Source organism: Eupeodes corollae, chromosome 3 (genome assembly GCF_945859685.1).
Source record: "Eupeodes corollae chromosome 3, idEupCoro1.1, whole genome shotgun sequence".
NCBI lineage: Eukaryota > Metazoa > Arthropoda > Insecta > Diptera > Syrphidae > Eupeodes > Eupeodes corollae.
This window is the reverse complement of record NC_079149.1, coordinates 40528283-40545335: the sequence shown is the minus strand read 5'-3', so window position 1 is coordinate 40545335 and position 17053 is coordinate 40528283. Positions and strand designations below refer to the sequence as shown.

The window sequence follows — 17053 nt, the reverse complement described above, 5'->3', positions numbered from 1 at the left end:
CATAAAGCAGGACAAACGACATCAAACGACAACGCATTTGGTCGTGTGGACACAAAGGCGGCAAACCACAAACGAAAATGCGAATTCGCATTACACTCGTACTACTGGCCCTGATAGTGCATCAGTGCTGGACCCATCCATCCTTTGGGGAGACAGATGCATCATCAGACAAAGCAAAGCTACAGCAAAATCAAAATCAAAAGCAACAACAGCAGTCACAGCCACAAAAGGACAGTCCCGACCGGGATGGCGAATCATCAAAGAGGATTATCGGTTCTAGGTGAGATTTTTAGAATGAACTAGATAGATGGATTTATAGAGAGGGAGAGGGAGCGAGTTTGTTTCCATTTGCAGGTTTCTAGATTAAGTAACAAGTATCTAACAAACGCACCTCGAACACATTATGCAGAGTTGCAAGTTACAGTCCCTTTGATCACATCACAGTCATATTACATTATAATGGAAGTTGAAGCCTTCGTTAAAAGTATAATAGCATTGAGGGCTCTGTAAATATATTTTACTAATCTAACCGCTGCTTGATTGTGGTGCTATCAGAGTCCTCACAAAACCCGGGGTTCTCTCTTACTCGCTTGATATGAGCTTTAGTTCGTTGCGTCAGTCGTTCTGCATTTCACCAATATACACTCAATAAATAAGTTTAAAGTTGGTTAATCACTAAAGATAATTATGTCGGTATTCGAATAACAAAATAATTTTCAATTTGATGGTGACCAATATCAGAAAAGGATTGAGGATGGATAGGTATAGATTAAATGGTATGAAAATAGTCTTAATCTTAGTCTTAGTCTTAGTCTTAGTCTTAGTCTTAGTCTTAGTCTTAGTCTTAGTCTTAGTCTTAGTCTTAGTCTTAGTCTTAGTCTTAGTCTTAGTCTTAGTCTTAGTCTTAGTCTTAGTCTTAGTCTTAGTCTTAGTCTTAGTCTTAGTCTTAGTCTTAGTCTTAGTCTTAGTCTTAGTCTTAGTCTTAGTCTTAGTCTTAGTCTTAGTCTTAGTCTTAGTCTTAGTCTTAGTCTTAGTCTTAGTCTTAGTCTTAGTCTTAGTCTTAGTCTTAGTCTTAGTCTTAGTCTTAGTCTTAGTCTTAGTCTTAGTCTTAGTCTTAGTCTTAGTCTTAGTCTTAGTCTTAGTCTTAGTCTTAGTCTTAGTCTTAGTCTTAGTCTTAGTCTTAGTCTTAGTCTTAGTCTTAGTCTTAGTCTTAGTCTTAGTCTTAGTCTTAGTCTTAGTCTTAGTCTTAGTCTTAGTCTTAGTCTTAGTCTTAGTCTTAGTCTTAGTCTTAGTCTTAGTCTTAGTCTTAGTCTTAGTCTTAGTCTTAGTCTTAGTCTTAGTCTTAGTCTTAGTCTTAGTCTTAGTCTTAGTCTTAGTCTTAGTCTTAGTCTTAGTCTTAGTCTTAGTCTTAGTCTTAGTCTTAGTCTTAGTCTTAGTCTTAGTCTTAGTCTTAGTCTTAGTCTTAGTCTTAGTCTTAGTCTTAGTCTTAGTCTTAGTCTTAGTCTTAGTCTTAGTCTTAGTCTTAGTCTTAGTCTTAGTCTTAGTCTTAGTCTTAGTCTTAGTCTTAGTCTTAGTCTTAGTCTTAGTCTTAGTCTTAGTCTTAGTCTTAGTCTTAGTCTTAGTCTTAGTCTTAGTCTTAGTCTTAGTCTTAGTCTTAGTCTTAGTCTTAGTCTTAGTCTTAGTCTTAGTCTTAGTCTTAGTCTTAGTCTTAGTCTTAGTCTTAGTCTTAGTCTTAGTCTTAGTCTTAGTCTTAGTCTTAGTCTTAGTCTTAGTCTTAGTCTTAGTCTTAGTCTTAGTCTTAGTCTTAGTCTTAGTCTTAGTCTTAGTCTTAGTCTTAGTCTTAGTCTTAGTCTTAGTCTTAGTCTTAGTCTTAGTCTTAGTCTTAGTCTTAGTCTTAGTCTTAGTCTTAGTCTTAGTCTTAGTCTTAGTCTTAGTCTTAGTCTTAGTCTTAGTCTTAGTCTTAGTCTTAGTCTTAGTCTTAGTCTTAGTCTTAGTCTTAGTCTTAGTCTTAGTCTTAGTCTTAGTCTTAGTCTTAGTCTTAGTCTTAGTCTTAGTCTTAGTCTTAGTCTTAGTCTTAGTCTTAGTCTTAGTCTTAGTCTTAGTCTTAGTCTTAGTCTTAGTCTTAGTCTTAGTCTTAGTCTTAGTCTTAGTCTTAGTCTTAGTCTTAGTCTTAGTCTTAGTCTTAGTCTTAGTCTTAGTCTTAGTCTTAGTCTTAGTCTTAGTCTTAGTCTTAGTCTTAGTCTTAGTCTTAGTCTTAGTCTTAGTCTTAGTCTTAGTCTTAGTCTTAGTCTTAGTCTTAGTCTTAGTCTTAGTCTTAGTCTTAGTCTTAGTCTTAGTCTTAGTCTTAGTCTTAGTCTTAGTCTTAGTCTTAGTCTTAGTCTTAGTCTTAGTCTTAGTCTTAGTCTTAGTCTTAGTCTTAGTCTTAGTCTTAGTCTTAGTCTTAGTCTTAGTCTTAGTCTTAGTCTTAGTCTTAGTCTTAGTCTTAGTCTTAGTCTTAGTCTTAGTCTTAGTCTTAGTCTTAGTCTTAGTCTTAGTCTTAGTCTTAGTCTTAGTCTTAGTCTTAGTCTTAGTCTTAGTCTTAGTCTTAGTCTTAGTCTTAGTCTTAGTCTTAGTCTTAGTCTTAGTCTTAGTCTTAGTCTTAGTCTTAGTCTTAGTCTTAGTCTTAGTCTTAGTCTTAGTCTTAGTCTTAGTCTTAGTCTTAGTCTTAGTCTTAGTCTTAGTCTTAGTCTTAGTCTTAGTCTTAGTCTTAGTCTTAGTCTTAGTCTTAGTCTTAGTCTTAGTCTTAGTCTTAGTCTTAGTCTTAGTCTTAGTCTTAGTCTTAGTCTTAGTCTTAGTCTTAGTCTTAGTCTTAGTCTTAGTCTTAGTCTTAGTCTTAGTCTTAGTCTTAGTCTTAGTCTTAGTCTTAGTCTTAGTCTTAGTCTTAGTCTTAGTCTTAGTCTTAGTCTTAGTCTTAGTCTTAGTCTTAGTCTTAGTCTTAGTCTTAGTCTTAGTCTTAGTCTTAGTCTTAGTCTTAGTCTTAGTCTTAGTCTTAGTCTTAGTCTTAGTCTTAGTCTTAGTCTTAGTCTTAGTCTTAGTCTTAGTCTTAGTCTTAGTCTTAGTCTTAGTCTTAGTCTTAGTCTTAGTCTTAGTCTTAGTCTTAGTCTTAGTCTTAGTCTTAGTCTTAGTCTTAGTCTTAGTCTTAGTCTTAGTCTTAGTCTTAGTCTTAGTCTTAGTCTTAGTCTTAGTCTTAGTCTTAGTCTTAGTCTTAGTCTTAGTCTTAGTCTTAGTCTTAGTCTTAGTCTTAGTCTTAGTCTTAGTCTTAGTCTTAGTCTTAGTCTTAGTCTTAGTCTTAGTCTTAGTCTTAGTCTTAGTCTTAGTCTTAGTCTTAGTCTTAGTCTTAGTCTTAGTCTTAGTCTTAGTCTTAGTCTTAGTCTTAGTCTTAGTCTTAGTCTTAGTCTTAGTCTTAGTCTTAGTCTTAGTCTTAGTCTTAGTCTTAGTCTTAGTCTTAGTCTTAGTCTTAGTCTTAGTCTTAGTCTTAGTCTTAGTCTTAGTCTTAGTCTTAAAATGCATAGAAGAGAAACGAAGAATGTAGAATCTTCAAAGTAGGCGATGCCTGAAATTTTGTACTTCTACTTTTTGTGTTCAAATTAATTCTTGAGTTAAAGTCTTTTGAGTCTCTTATTGAGCTTGGATTTTCAGAAAGGGTTATTTTTATTTTCCTGTTAATATTACTTTTAATATGATCCAAAGATATTAAAACACATTTTCCAAAACTTCGGAAGCGATTTGACTTGTGAAAGAGGTTTTCTTTAAAAGGTATCATAACTTTTACAAAGGAACTAACCTATTTTGAAAGACGAGTTATTTGGGTTGGACAGAACCTTAAAGTTATCCAAGCCCATTGGCCAACAAAACATAAGAACTCGTTTTATTCACCTTAACACAATAATCAGCATCAACTTACCATCATCATCATTCCCATGATTGAGCTTCGGATCATCATTCTCCTAGTATCTGCTCCTTTGATATTGAAATTCTTCCGCAATCGAGGGCAATGCAATGGAGCCAAGCGAAGCAAAAGCATTTCAATGCAGGAAAATCGAGCTTCTAAGCGTTATGTCGGTCGCGTAGTGCGTCGTCGGTCGCCCGTCGTTGTCGTCCAGCATATCGGAAATACACACAGCAATCAAATAGGTGTGTCAATCCCCCAGACAAATGTGAAACATACCTAAGTAGGTATGTAGGAATATTCTATTTGAGAGGATATACTTGCTCATGCTATACACATGTTGACTTCAGATCATCTTGCACCTGCTAGGGGCCTCCATCTCCACAGCAGAAAGATATTCAGTCTCCTATAAATGATGGAGCCAGGCCATATCAGCAAGTAGAGTGCCTATATAGTATATATTCGCCACGCTGTATACGCACTGAGTTGGTAAAGTTGATGCTGATGAAGACTGCTCATCGTTCGACCCACAACGTCGTCATCGTTGCCGACGCCGCCGTTCGTCGTTGCTGCTGATGATGATGATTTTGTAATTTTCAATTGGATTGCCATTCCGGTTTGGCAGGTCCCGGTCCAAGCGGCTGTGATTCTGTTCCCGACCACCGTGCATTGCTTGTAGGCAGGTATGTCCAGTCCAGAGTTTGCCTGCGGCTGACGGTGGCGACTATACGTCGTCGTTTTCATCAGTTATGGTAGCAGGTGTACGTGTCCAATTTCCATCATCTTCCCGGTGGTGGTGGTGGCGCATCGAAGAGACGGCAAACGATGACGATGCCGACGGACATACGACGACGACGAGCGAGGAGCGACGTCGACGACGCGACGGTAGCAATAGGCTTCGGGTCATTGCTACTGGCAACCATTATTGGAATCTCGTTATTAAAGCCCATGGGATTTAGTGGACCATACGCAATGTTGACAGATGTGTGACGGCTGACAAGAGATGCCGATACTGGAAATGTCTGTTGCCCGTGTTGTAGGTTAGGTACGACGGCTACGACGACGACGACGACGCGACGTATACTCAACGTTGTTTTTAGTTGTTTTGGTATTTGTCTCGAATGCAACTACATACTATACTCTCTTGATTCTGGGATCTGGGGGCTGCCTCTGATGGGGAACTAGAACTGGAACATTGATTCGCTGGTTTGAATCTGATGAGAGGAAATCGACATACGTATTATGCAAATCAAATTGGATTCCTATGCGTAAATTCCATTTAAGACAGGATGTTCGATGGTCTTGTATTTTTGATTGGGGACTTAAATAAATTTTCTTGTTCGCGCAATGAGTTCGATTTGGTTCGGATAATTCGATTTGATTCCATTCGATTCGATTCGAATCGAGAAACAACAAAAACTGGCTCGACATACTCGTACGGGAAGATATAGAAACACGTAGAGGATATACGAGTATATGTCGAACATTCGAGAAGGTACCGCTTTTGCTGTAGTGTTGGTTTATTGGTGGAATGATATGGACAGGAAAATTAGGTTACCAGGTTGGCTATCAAACTTTAATGGTATTTTTAATGTGTTTTTAAGATCGTCAGGTCATGATGATGGAATGGGAAATACACTGAATTGAATAGTATTGGTATTATATAGGCCATGTTCTAAGAACGGATGTATGATGTTTTTCTTGAAGAAGGACTTGTTATACGACGACCTATAAAATTTAAGTTTCTGCATTGATCTTCAAGGTGGGATTAGTTTAATTCTATATTCAAATAAAAAGGTTGTTAATTTAAGAGTTTGGTACGTTAAAACTGGTTTTCTGAATTGAATTGGTATATTTTTTTACATTTGACCATTCGACAAGTCATTGAAATCAGTAAATAGGTTGTGATTACAGTTTCCAAAACTAAAGGACCTTTTAGGCCGAATATCGTGAAATTGGTGGACATATTTCAGCTGTTGGCAAAAATTAGAAAAGAATCGGAATCCATCTACGTTATGTTGAAACGCATTCCACAAATTCAACTACACCGGATATTGCATACAAATTAAGACATTTTAAAGATGGCGATCACCATTAACGCCATATTTTCACTGATTGTTTTCTTAAACGCATTCAAATTATCCAAATTTTCATAGACAAATTTATTTAGAGTTACAATTTTACCTCAGAGTCTACGATGATATTCAAAAGAATGATTGTTGAAAAGTCTGTTAAGTGACACTGATCTTTTCGATTTTTGACCCGTGAACCCATTCTCTCCCACTAACCTTTTTAGAGTACAGCAAAATGCAGGTACTTTATGTTCATATAAAAGTAGGCTATGAAATAAAAATTATCTGTTTAAAGGCTTTTTCGGCTTTATTGAGTATTTTTGAATTTTTCCAAACAATTTTAAAATATTCTTAGTTTCGCTTCCATCAAAAAAGTTTGTTTCTTCAAAAAAATTCAATCAACGAGATAACTTGATTGTTTCTGCAGAATTTATTAAAAATAAACATTAGGATCAGTTAAACATTAGTCCCCACATAGTTTTGTATAAACATACGGAGGTAAGCAAAGCTTAAGTTAGATGTATTTTAAAAAGGACAGTGCGTTCATGCATACACTTTTCTTTTAAGTATCCAAAATGGATTTTAGATCTATTTTTACAAAAATATTTTATGGAAAACGTTTCCACAATCTCGATTCCGCCCTTTAAGAAATTGATATTAATACGAAGATAGTCAACGCTGATATCGTCATGATTCCTCCGCCACCGGTGGAATATGTTACGGATGAAGAGGATATCGATGAAGATAACTTAAAGACAATACAGTTACCACAAGGTGTTCCAGGTGAGGTTGAGATTTTTGTGGAATCTTATTAAGCCCAAGACGACGGTGAATTTGACAGCAAAGATGATATTCCATTGTCTGAGCTTAGAAAGTCAATTGCTCCACCGTAATGGACAAAGTCAATTACGTCAACAGATGGATTAAATCCAACAACGAATCATCTGATTTGGTTGGCCTCAACGAAGTTCAAGTCTTTGAAAAACTGTTTGATGTCGAGGTAAGGCAACTTATCGTCAATCAAACAATGTTGTATGCAGGCCAAAAAAATAAACACAGCTTTTCGTGCAATGATGAAGACTTAAAATTTTTTATTGGAATCCTTCTATTTTCGGGCTATCACTCTGAAGCAAGAGAATTCATATACTGGAAACAAGCAGCTCATACACATGTACCTATTATTGCAAACAGTATGTCCAAGAACAGATTTCAAGAAATAAATCGATTCATTAATTTTTATGATAATAATACCCTTGACATGACCGATAAATGGAAAAACTCCGTCAGTAATCTTTTGTGCCAAAAGTTGAAAAAATGGGCATGAGCATTTATCTATAGACGAATCAATGGTGAAGTTTTTCGGTCGACATTTTTCTAAGCAATTTATAAGAGGAAAACCTTTAAGATTTGGTTTCAAAAATTGAATGCTTTGCAGCAAAGATGGCTACATGTATGAATTCGATACATATTGCAGAGCTAAAAAAGTAAGTCCTTCATTGAATCTAGGAATAGGATCTAGAGTGGTTCTCGACCTTCTTAGGAATGTTGACTGTCCATGTGACCATGTTATTTGTTTCGATAGCTTTTTTACTAGTTATTGCCTAATGATTCTTTTTCAAAGAAAAAAAAAAATAGAGCAACCGGAACAGCTCGGGATAATCGGTTAAAAAAATGTCCTCTTCCTTCTAATAAAGAATTTCTAAAGCAGAAAAGGGGAACTTTTGACCAACAATTTGGTAAGAGAAATGAATTGCTTTTTGTCAAATGCAAGGACAATAGCATCCTAACGATGGCCACGAACTACAACCCGATCGAACCTCTTGAAAATGTCAAACGGTGGAGTGGTGGTGGAACCTATTCACAGCCATGATCTCGTCTACTACATTCAATGCATGGAGGCTCCATAAGCTAGCAAACAGCTACAAAGGCGATCTACTAGAAATTACGAGATCAATAACACTACATTACCTTCGGTTTCATACTTTGAACCAAGGACAACCTAGAACAGTCAAGCGAAGCATTGTGGAGAGCCAAGGGTATCATTTTCCCAAAAAACTTTCAAATCAACTAAGATGTCGCCAATGTTCTTTAAAATCGAAAAGGTGTTGTGAAATGACCCCATTGTACTAAAAAAAGGACACCTCCATAACTATTAAATACAATTTTTTTTGAATATATCTTAACTTTCACCTTAATAAACATAAAATACTATAAAAAAACAAATATTTTTTATTTTAAATACCTTTGGGTGTAAATGGGTTAAACAATTTTAAACTTTTTTCATTAGGATCACGTGAAAAATAAAAAATACTGTAAAATCAAAAGGATATGTTTCTTAAACTTTTTACATTGGTGGCCCTTTGGATATTTTTTCTTAAATGTCCCACCCTCTTCTTCACGTCAAAAAATAATTTACATAAATCTTTACTAAAAATATACTATTTTTCTGAATATCAAAATAAAACCTCTTATTGGAAAATCCTTCATTGTAACGAACTGTAGCGACTGATGATGACGGTGCACACCGTGTAATATTGAAATTCCCTAATAAGGCTTTTATTATTCTGCAATATAAAGATACAGCTGACATGATAAAGAAGACTACATTTCAGGAAAGTAAAGAAAGGGAAGGAATATTAATGAAATCGCAAAATGTTACCACATTCACTTGCTTATAATGTCAAAGATAATTTTTATAGTGAAAAAGTATCAAAGTTTCCACTTGAAATGGATTAAAGCTCTCACTTGATAAACAAAATAATGGAATGAAAAAAAGTATTGATTAAATATTTTTATTTCTTAAGAAAAGTATATTTTTTTTGCAATTAAACAAATTAAGAGAAAAGTTGAAATTTCCCTTAAGACATTTTTTTTAAGCATGTATTAAATTTCAAAATTGATTCTTTAAAATTCGGAAGAATTAAATCCAATGCAATTAAGAATTATATTTCCATTTCAATTCGAGTGAAAATACAAATTGTATTGCAATTTCAGAGGAGTAAACATTTAAATTAAAGTTCAGCATTCATCAAAATTAAAAGATTGAAAATTAATTGATTTTAAAAATTCACGTGAAAAATAAAATAATATACAAAACTCACGTTAAGAAAAACATTTCATTCGAGTAAATTACAAACAATTTCATTTATGAAGAATTTCACTTTTAAGTTGAAATTTAATATCTTGAAAAATATTCATTTCATTTAATTTAATGTAATCGGTTTTTCAAATATGTTTAAACTCTCTCCTAATTCGTTAATAATATTTTTCGATTTGATTGATAAAATATTTGTGTCTCATTTTTATTTTCAGTGTTGTGACATCAGTCTCCGTCATTCTAAATGGAAATGAGCCCGAATTTACTGATGCTTTGGGTGTTAAAGTACCTAAACCACAAGTTCCCCATCTCCAAGTTGCAAGTCCCATCAATTTGTTAAATCCGGATCGATATGAATTTTATACATTCGATGATAATGGTGAATTGGTGAAACGTCTGATGACAATGCAAGAAATCCAAAGTATCGTTGCAAACGGAGATGGTGAAGGTCCAACTATTATTCATTCAGCACCAATTAACGAACGTGATCCGGAAAAGAATGTTCAGGATATCGTAAAGAGTGTTCAAAATGTCCTTAATCGAGAGGTGGAATCAAATAAAAACACATCTGATATTCAACCGATTTTGGATACTCCTGATGTTTCATCTTCGTGGTCAATGATTTTGCCTGCTATCTTCGGCAACACCGGTGGTGATATATTCCCTCAGAATAAACCACAACAAGTTGTGATGACTCCAGATTCGGATGTTCTAGAAGCAACAACAAAGTCGAATAAGACAAAACCAACTGGAAAACCCAAGCCTCAAAAGAAAAAGAATGGAAACAGGCGGAAAACAACAACCAAGCGAATTTCAACTACCACAATGGTACCAGATCTTGAAGCTGAGGGAGCCGAAATTATTGATTCAACCACAAGAAAAGTATTCATAAATAACCAAGAAGTCTTCCAATCAACTGAAATGAGTGATTTGCAGCAAGGTGAAGATCTGGGGAAAAGACGCCCAGTTGCTCACGCTAGACCAGCATCGACTAAAAGGCCCCATGGAAGCAAGTTGAAGAATAGAACAAAACGACCATCTACAACAAGTACTACCAAGGAACCAACTACATCAACTGAATCAATTACACCAGCCGCAGAACCTACTAAACCGAAACCAACAGAAGCACCTTCTTCGACTGTACCAGCACTAACTACATTGGCACCCACAACGATTTCCGAAGCTCCGTCAACAACAATCGCAACGCCTGTGATAATTGCAGAACATGTTAATAAGGAAAAACCTCCACAGAAAAAACGTAAGAAGCCTACACGTAAGCCCAGCTCTCCTGATTCGGAAATTGAAGTTTCAACGGAAAAACACTTTAGCAACTTCCACAGACGAAAGCATTCCACAGCACGCCCGTATATCCATGACAACAACAATAACCAACAACACACAACTCACGATAAGGTTCCTACATCAACTCAAATTCCAACAGTTATAACCTCAACTGAACTTCCAACTACTTCAACAACTCCTGTTCCTAGTACCAGTACAACAACAACCACAACAACAACAACTACAACTCCTATTCCAACTACAACATCAACCACAACCCCTACACCAGAAACATCAACAACTTCAAAACCTATTCATCATCATCCTCATACCAGTAAGAAACCATCTGCAACAACAATTGTTTCTACTACTTCAATCTCACATGAGACACCTTCATCAACTCATCAAACCTTTGAAACATATCAGCCTAAACCTCCAACAACAACTACCGAAGCCCTTCCAACCTATATTCCTCCTACAACTTCAACGAGTTCATACCATCAAACAACTCCAACTTCGAAAAAACCTTACAATTCTCCTCCCAACTTCATCGAACAGGAACATGTCGATGATTTTGACATAGCGTCTGATACCTTTGCTCCATCTTTGAAGAAACAAAACATACCTTTGCCAGGTCTGCTAAGCGAAAAAGAAGAAGATCACAACACAAAAATCTCATTCGATCAAATCCTCCAGAGTCTCAAAGAGGAAACTTCTACAGACGATATGATGGAAGCTAGTGAATCCGAGGAAGTACAGATGCCAGCCAGACTTCCTCCAAACAATGAAGACATCTCTGAAACTGAAACTCCCGTTACAATGACTTCCATGAATTTGGAGTCTTTTAAAAAGGAAGAAGAATTCGATATATCCGATTCTGTGGCAATAACGGACTTGATTGAAAATAAGCATGAAGAAGGTCCAGTAGTTGTGATAACCGGTCGACCCCAGATTCATACATCAAACAAGCCAGTAGTTCCTCTGGTTTACATCGCATCCGATAGCACAACAGCTTTTGAAGAACCACAGGAAACCACACTCAGTCTAGAAGATCAAACTGAAGCAACAACTGAGGAAGATAAGGCAACTTTTAAAGAAGAGGGATCAGCAAATGTTGTGAAATTCGAACCTCTCTTTGCTGACGTACAAGACCCTATTGTAACAACTTTCACAACCACAGAACTCCCTCAAACAACATCCATAGATGATTTCTCTACAAATAATCAAGACGAATCCGAATGGACAACACTGCCTCCTCCTCCAATGGAAAGCATTATGCAAAAAATCGACGATATTATCGCAATGAGTCTCAAATCAAATCAATCAACCATTGTCGAAGCAAATACCAGTCAAAACCAACAGGCCATACCTCATATTAGCGCCCTAACCATGAATGACTTCAAAACACAGGCAGCCACATTGGCATCAATTTTGGAGGACCACAATACAAGTGAGTACAGTGAAGCAACCACCCCATCAAACTCAATTGAAACCAAGGACGAAATTGAATTTCTTCTGTCCGATGTAATCAATCAAATGACCCAAAGCCAACCAAAGCCAACATTACCAGCAGCAGCAACAACAACAATATCAACATCAACCACAACAATACCTAACAACATTGTTCGTAAGCAAGACGAAGAAGAAGATGAAGAAAAAGGCGATGGAGATGAAGAAGCAGATGAATCCAAAACCTTAACCATCAACCAAGATGAGACCGCACAACGTTTATCGAATTTCGCACAAATCAACCCAGCACTTCATTTAAGTGTAACTGACATCAAAGAATCCTCCCTTCGACAGCCAGCGGTAAACGAGTCAATTAAAATGGTTCCTTCCATTCCAAAGGACACCGACGACGAACCACATGATGGCGAAACGACTTTGACTCCTGATGCTGAACAAGAATCGAATTATGTCCTCATATCGCAAGGAAACGATGATTATCCGGCAGGACTAGAGAGCTCAGATTCAGATACACTGCCTGAGGAATCTAAGAATGAAGCCACAACCCCTCAAGCTGAAGAAGCTATGGAATTTGAAAAGGAAGAGCCATCAATGGAAGAGAAGTTGGATCAAGATGTTAATACAATGGTAAATAAAGCCGAGAGCGAACAAATAAATACCTCACCTTCGGTCGATACAGCAGAGGAAGAAAGGTCTACTGAAATTCCCGGTGAAACAACAGTAGTTTTCACTGATTCCGACATGGAGTCAAGTTTTGAACCTTTAGAGCATACAACAATCATCCCAAGTCCCCAAATGGAATCGCATTTGCTTCACGGTGAAGATCCGTACATTAAATTAGGGGAAATCGGGGCAAAGCCAACTGTTCAGAGCCTGGCTCAGCTGATTTTCCGAGGAGATTCGGAGAAAACTCAAGCACCCATGGTGTCTGAGAAGATGGAAGAAAACCCAGTGAAAATGATCAACCAGTATCCCTTGGACGAAACTGTTTCAAAGAGTGACGAAGATACCCTCAGAATCTCTGAAGAGAAAGTAGAGACCTCTACTGAGGAAAGAAATGAGGAGTTAAAGATTTTTGAAACCAAGGAGCCACTTCCTACAATCCAATCAATCATTGAGGACGCTACGAACACCGAACCAGAGCTTCCACAGCTTCTTACAGCATCAGTTAGTGATGAAGCACCGGTTGTGGTTGCTGAAGAGCCCACTTCAACCCTAGTTCCACTGACAACGGCTTCAACAAAAAAACCTGTAAACACGCTCAAGCCAGTTTCGTACTTCAACAAGCAACCAGCACTCATGATGAACGATCAGAAGTTCAATGCCTTTCAGGCGGCACAACAACGTCCACTTGTACGACCAGCGTCGCTGAGTAACCTTAAGATGCCTCAATCAGGAGCAACAAGGCCCCCAGTGAAACTCGAACCAACCCCAGCTGATTCAAAAGGTCTCGAAGCCAGTACACTCAGCTTGGACGAAGACCTGCGACAATTTTCGCAGCTCTGTAATGAGCTTGCTTTCACCTATTGGAGGTCAATCACATCGGAGAAAATTAGCTCAGCCCGGAGTTTGGTGATTTCTCCATTTGCCTTGACTTCAATGCTATCTATGGTATTTTTGGGAGCTCGAGGAAGTACCTCTGGCGAGATGAATGAAGTTCTTAAGCTCGATGATATGGTAACATTTAATCCTCATTTGGTTTTCAAAAATGTCACAGAGTCCGTGGAGAGAGCTACTGACAGTGATATCTCATCGAGTGCTTTTGTGAGAGAAGCTTTTAGTGATCGGGCTAATGGTAAGATCTTGCAGTTCTTCAAAGAAAAGACACAACAATTCTACTCGGGACATGTGGAGGAAGTGAATTTCCACGTTGTTAACGATGTCATCCGACGAAGAACCAATTTGCTAGTGAAGAGACACACCATGGGCAAGGTCATGGAGTACCTTCGAACCAACAGTGTCTGGGTGAATGGTCCACTGGCAACCATTTCGGCAAACTTGTTCCAAACTGATTGTAGCCGAGCATCGTTCGCCGATCGAGATGGTGAGATGTTCTTCCAGGTCCATCCATCGATCAGACAACGAAGACTTGTACCAATTCCAGCTGTTCTCTTCCGAACCGGCTTCACCGCAGGCTATGAACCCAATCTTGATGCCACAGTTGTGGCCTTTGGAAGGTATTTTGAAACAGTCAGTACGATCTACGTGATGCCAGGACAGCATGGAACACTTGCACCAGCTGACAGTCTTGATCACCTTGAAAGTAATCTCATGGAGAACGCCCTTACAAAGAATGCTTGGAGAAGTCTTCTCACTTCGCTTATGGAAAGACCTGGCCTAGAGGTACAATTGCCACGATTTTCACACAGATCATTTGTGAATGCTTCCATGGGTCTTCAGAAGATGGGTTTAAAGGGTCTATTTAATTCCGAGCTTGCCGATCTTCGTGGTTTAACTGGTCTCGCTGCTAAGGACATATACCTTTCGGACATGATTCAGATCAACACATTCAGCACATGTGCCGAAGATAAAATCGGCGAGCATCACCACGTGGAGATGTATCCCGCTCCACCGATCCGCAAACGCAACAAGGACGTTCGAGAAAATGAAGATGCCGAAAATGATTCCTCCGAGGCTGCAATCGACTTCGGTTCAATCGTACAAGACACCGGCATGGCAAGAGCATTCTACGATGATTTGCTTGATCCTAAATTCCTGGAATTACCATTGCCACTTCGTCCAAGACAGGCAAGAATTCCAGACGCACCAAGACTCCGCTTCGATAGACCATTCTTGTACTTTGTTCGACACAATCCGACCGGAATGATTCTATTTATGGGCCGTTTCAATCCCAGGCTACTACCTTAGATACCCCAAAAAGGAGTTCTAAAAACAATTGAAGGTCTTCCTTTCCAAGATTTAGATTTTAAGTGATTTTTATTTTTAAATAATTTTAAGCCAAATTTTCTTGTATTTCTATTTATTTTTGGGCGTATCCAACTTTTTTCTTATAGAATAATTTTTTAAACAAATTTTAGCTGACTTATAAATATTTTGAGTGCTTGTGCAAACCCTTAATCTAGGATCAGTAGTAGTGGGAAAAATCATATTTAAAATAAATAATTATTTTTTTATTCATACTCGTACATAGTTTGATCCTGGATTGACGATTGGCGCCCTTAAGTTTCTTGTTCTTCTGAATTTTAAATAAGCAATATATTAAAATAAATAAGAAAATTTAAATATTATATAATATATTATACGTAACATTACAGATTGTATTTTATATCATTAAATTTTTACAAGAATTTATGTATTTATCAATAAAAGAATTTTTTTTATGATTCGAATTAAGTGAATAATTATTTTTATATTAATAAAGAAACACGATATATTTATTAAGAAAAATTGATTTGTTTTTTTGTTTATTTGAAAACAAATAAATTGCCTTGAAGGGAAAAGTTGAGAGAATGGACAGGTGGTTTGGTTTTTGCGTTTTTAAAGCAATAAAGTTTAAAGTCAGACATTTAATACAATTAAATTCCAAATAAATAAAAAGAACTGACAATGTATGCCTTAAAGGAATTGACAATTAAAAAAGAAGTTAAATTGGTTTACTTTTGAAGTATTAAGGGTATTCCAATCAAATTAATAATTTTGAAGGGGTTGCTACTTGGGGAACTGTTACTCTTGTAGTTGTCGTATTTTGACATATGTCAAGTTTAAATGACGCCAATACTAAATTACGATATGCACTTCAACAAATCATTGAAATTAGTAAAATTCACTGAAAAACAAAATTTTTCAATCATAAGTTTTTGAAATATTGTTTCCGACTTAATTTAGTAACTAAAGCTTAAGAACCCAATCAGGAACTCGGCGGACTAAGGATCCAAAAAAAGATCTAAAAACATCAAACTTTCCTTTTTTAATTTTGAGTCTTAATGTGTGGTATTTCCAACTGAAGGATATGTGAATGACCCGAATTGTATAATGTTTGGTTTAGAATCTAATCTAAGAATCGTTGTTGTAAGGACTCTCTCCATTGTTTGGTGAGGCTCTTGTCATTGCGGATAGTGAGATAGGACATTACTTATTCGAAGAGGGGCTTCTGCAACTGTAATGGGTAATGGATTATGCTACCAAACGCAAGAAAATAAGTTTTGTAATCTCTTGAGCTTTATGAGTAAAGTTACCAAATTTCGCAAAAGGGCGGTAAATAGGTTTGGCTAAAGAGTAAACACTAAACACACATCTCGGCAAACCGAATAATAATAGAAAACGACGTCATAAGAGCTCTCCACTATCAATTGGCTTAAACCAAAAACAAAAAATAATGCAAATTTTACCCTTCTAAAAAAATATTGTAATAATAGAAAAAGCTCGAAAAGAAAATTGCAATAAAATAATCAATTCTTAATTACTCTTCTCTTAGATTTTTTCTTTATAATAATTGAATGAAGCTACACTGAAAATTCACAAAATATTTGTTAATTAAAGAAAAATATAAAAAATGTTACGTTTTTCTTTAAAGAACAAGGTTATTTGTGAAATTTGTCATTGTTTGTTATTGAGTGCTGTTATGATAAATTAATTGCATAAGTTTTGGATGCTTTGGAAATTCAATTCAGAAATAATTGATTTGATTTTTGTAGCATAGTTTTAGGCGATTTTATAAATTTTGTTTGTAAGGGAGATGTAAATAAAGGGTGTATAATTTTCAAACTAACAAAGTGTCTTTGATTTTTTAGTACATTTTTTCAAATCTTCTGCGAATTTTCGTCAAATTTATGATCAATTCTAATAAAAAAAAAACAAAGTTTGGTAATTTAGAAGATAATTTTGAAGGCACTACATAAAAAATAAGCGATGAAAAAAAAGAACTGTACATTTTAAAAAATAACCTTTATAAACCAAAGTCAAGGGAAATGTGTATTTCTAATATTAAAAATAGCTTCAACTGTTTTCAATAAGACGAAAATTATAAATTTTTACAGTTGAAGTTTTTAGAAAATTGGAGAAAAGAGGCAGAAATGCGACCCACACTGATAACTTCCCATCCCATCTGTCGATTTGTATTGCCTAAAAGTTTGTAGGTTTTCGTGTTGGGTTAAAAAAGTTGTCAGTTGCATTATTTTTACAAATTTTAAAATTACCAACAATATATTTCATATAAAGAAATAGATTAGTTTCAAAATCTAGTTTTGT

The 17053-nt window shown here is 36.3% G+C and overlaps 1 protein-coding gene across 1 annotated transcript; it reads left to right on the top strand.

The window, feature by feature from the left end:
• Window position 1: 1 nt before the first annotated feature.
• Window positions 2–15232, top strand: LOC129951117 (mucin-2). Its single transcript, XM_056063132.1, has 2 exons — window positions 2–280; window positions 9313–15232. The coding sequence occupies exons 1-2, from the start codon at window positions 78–80 to the stop codon at window positions 14711–14713; spliced, it is 5604 nt and encodes a 1867-aa protein (XP_055919107.1). The 5' UTR covers window positions 2–77; the 3' UTR covers window positions 14714–15232.
• The last annotated feature ends 1821 nt before the right edge of the window (window positions 15233–17053 follow it).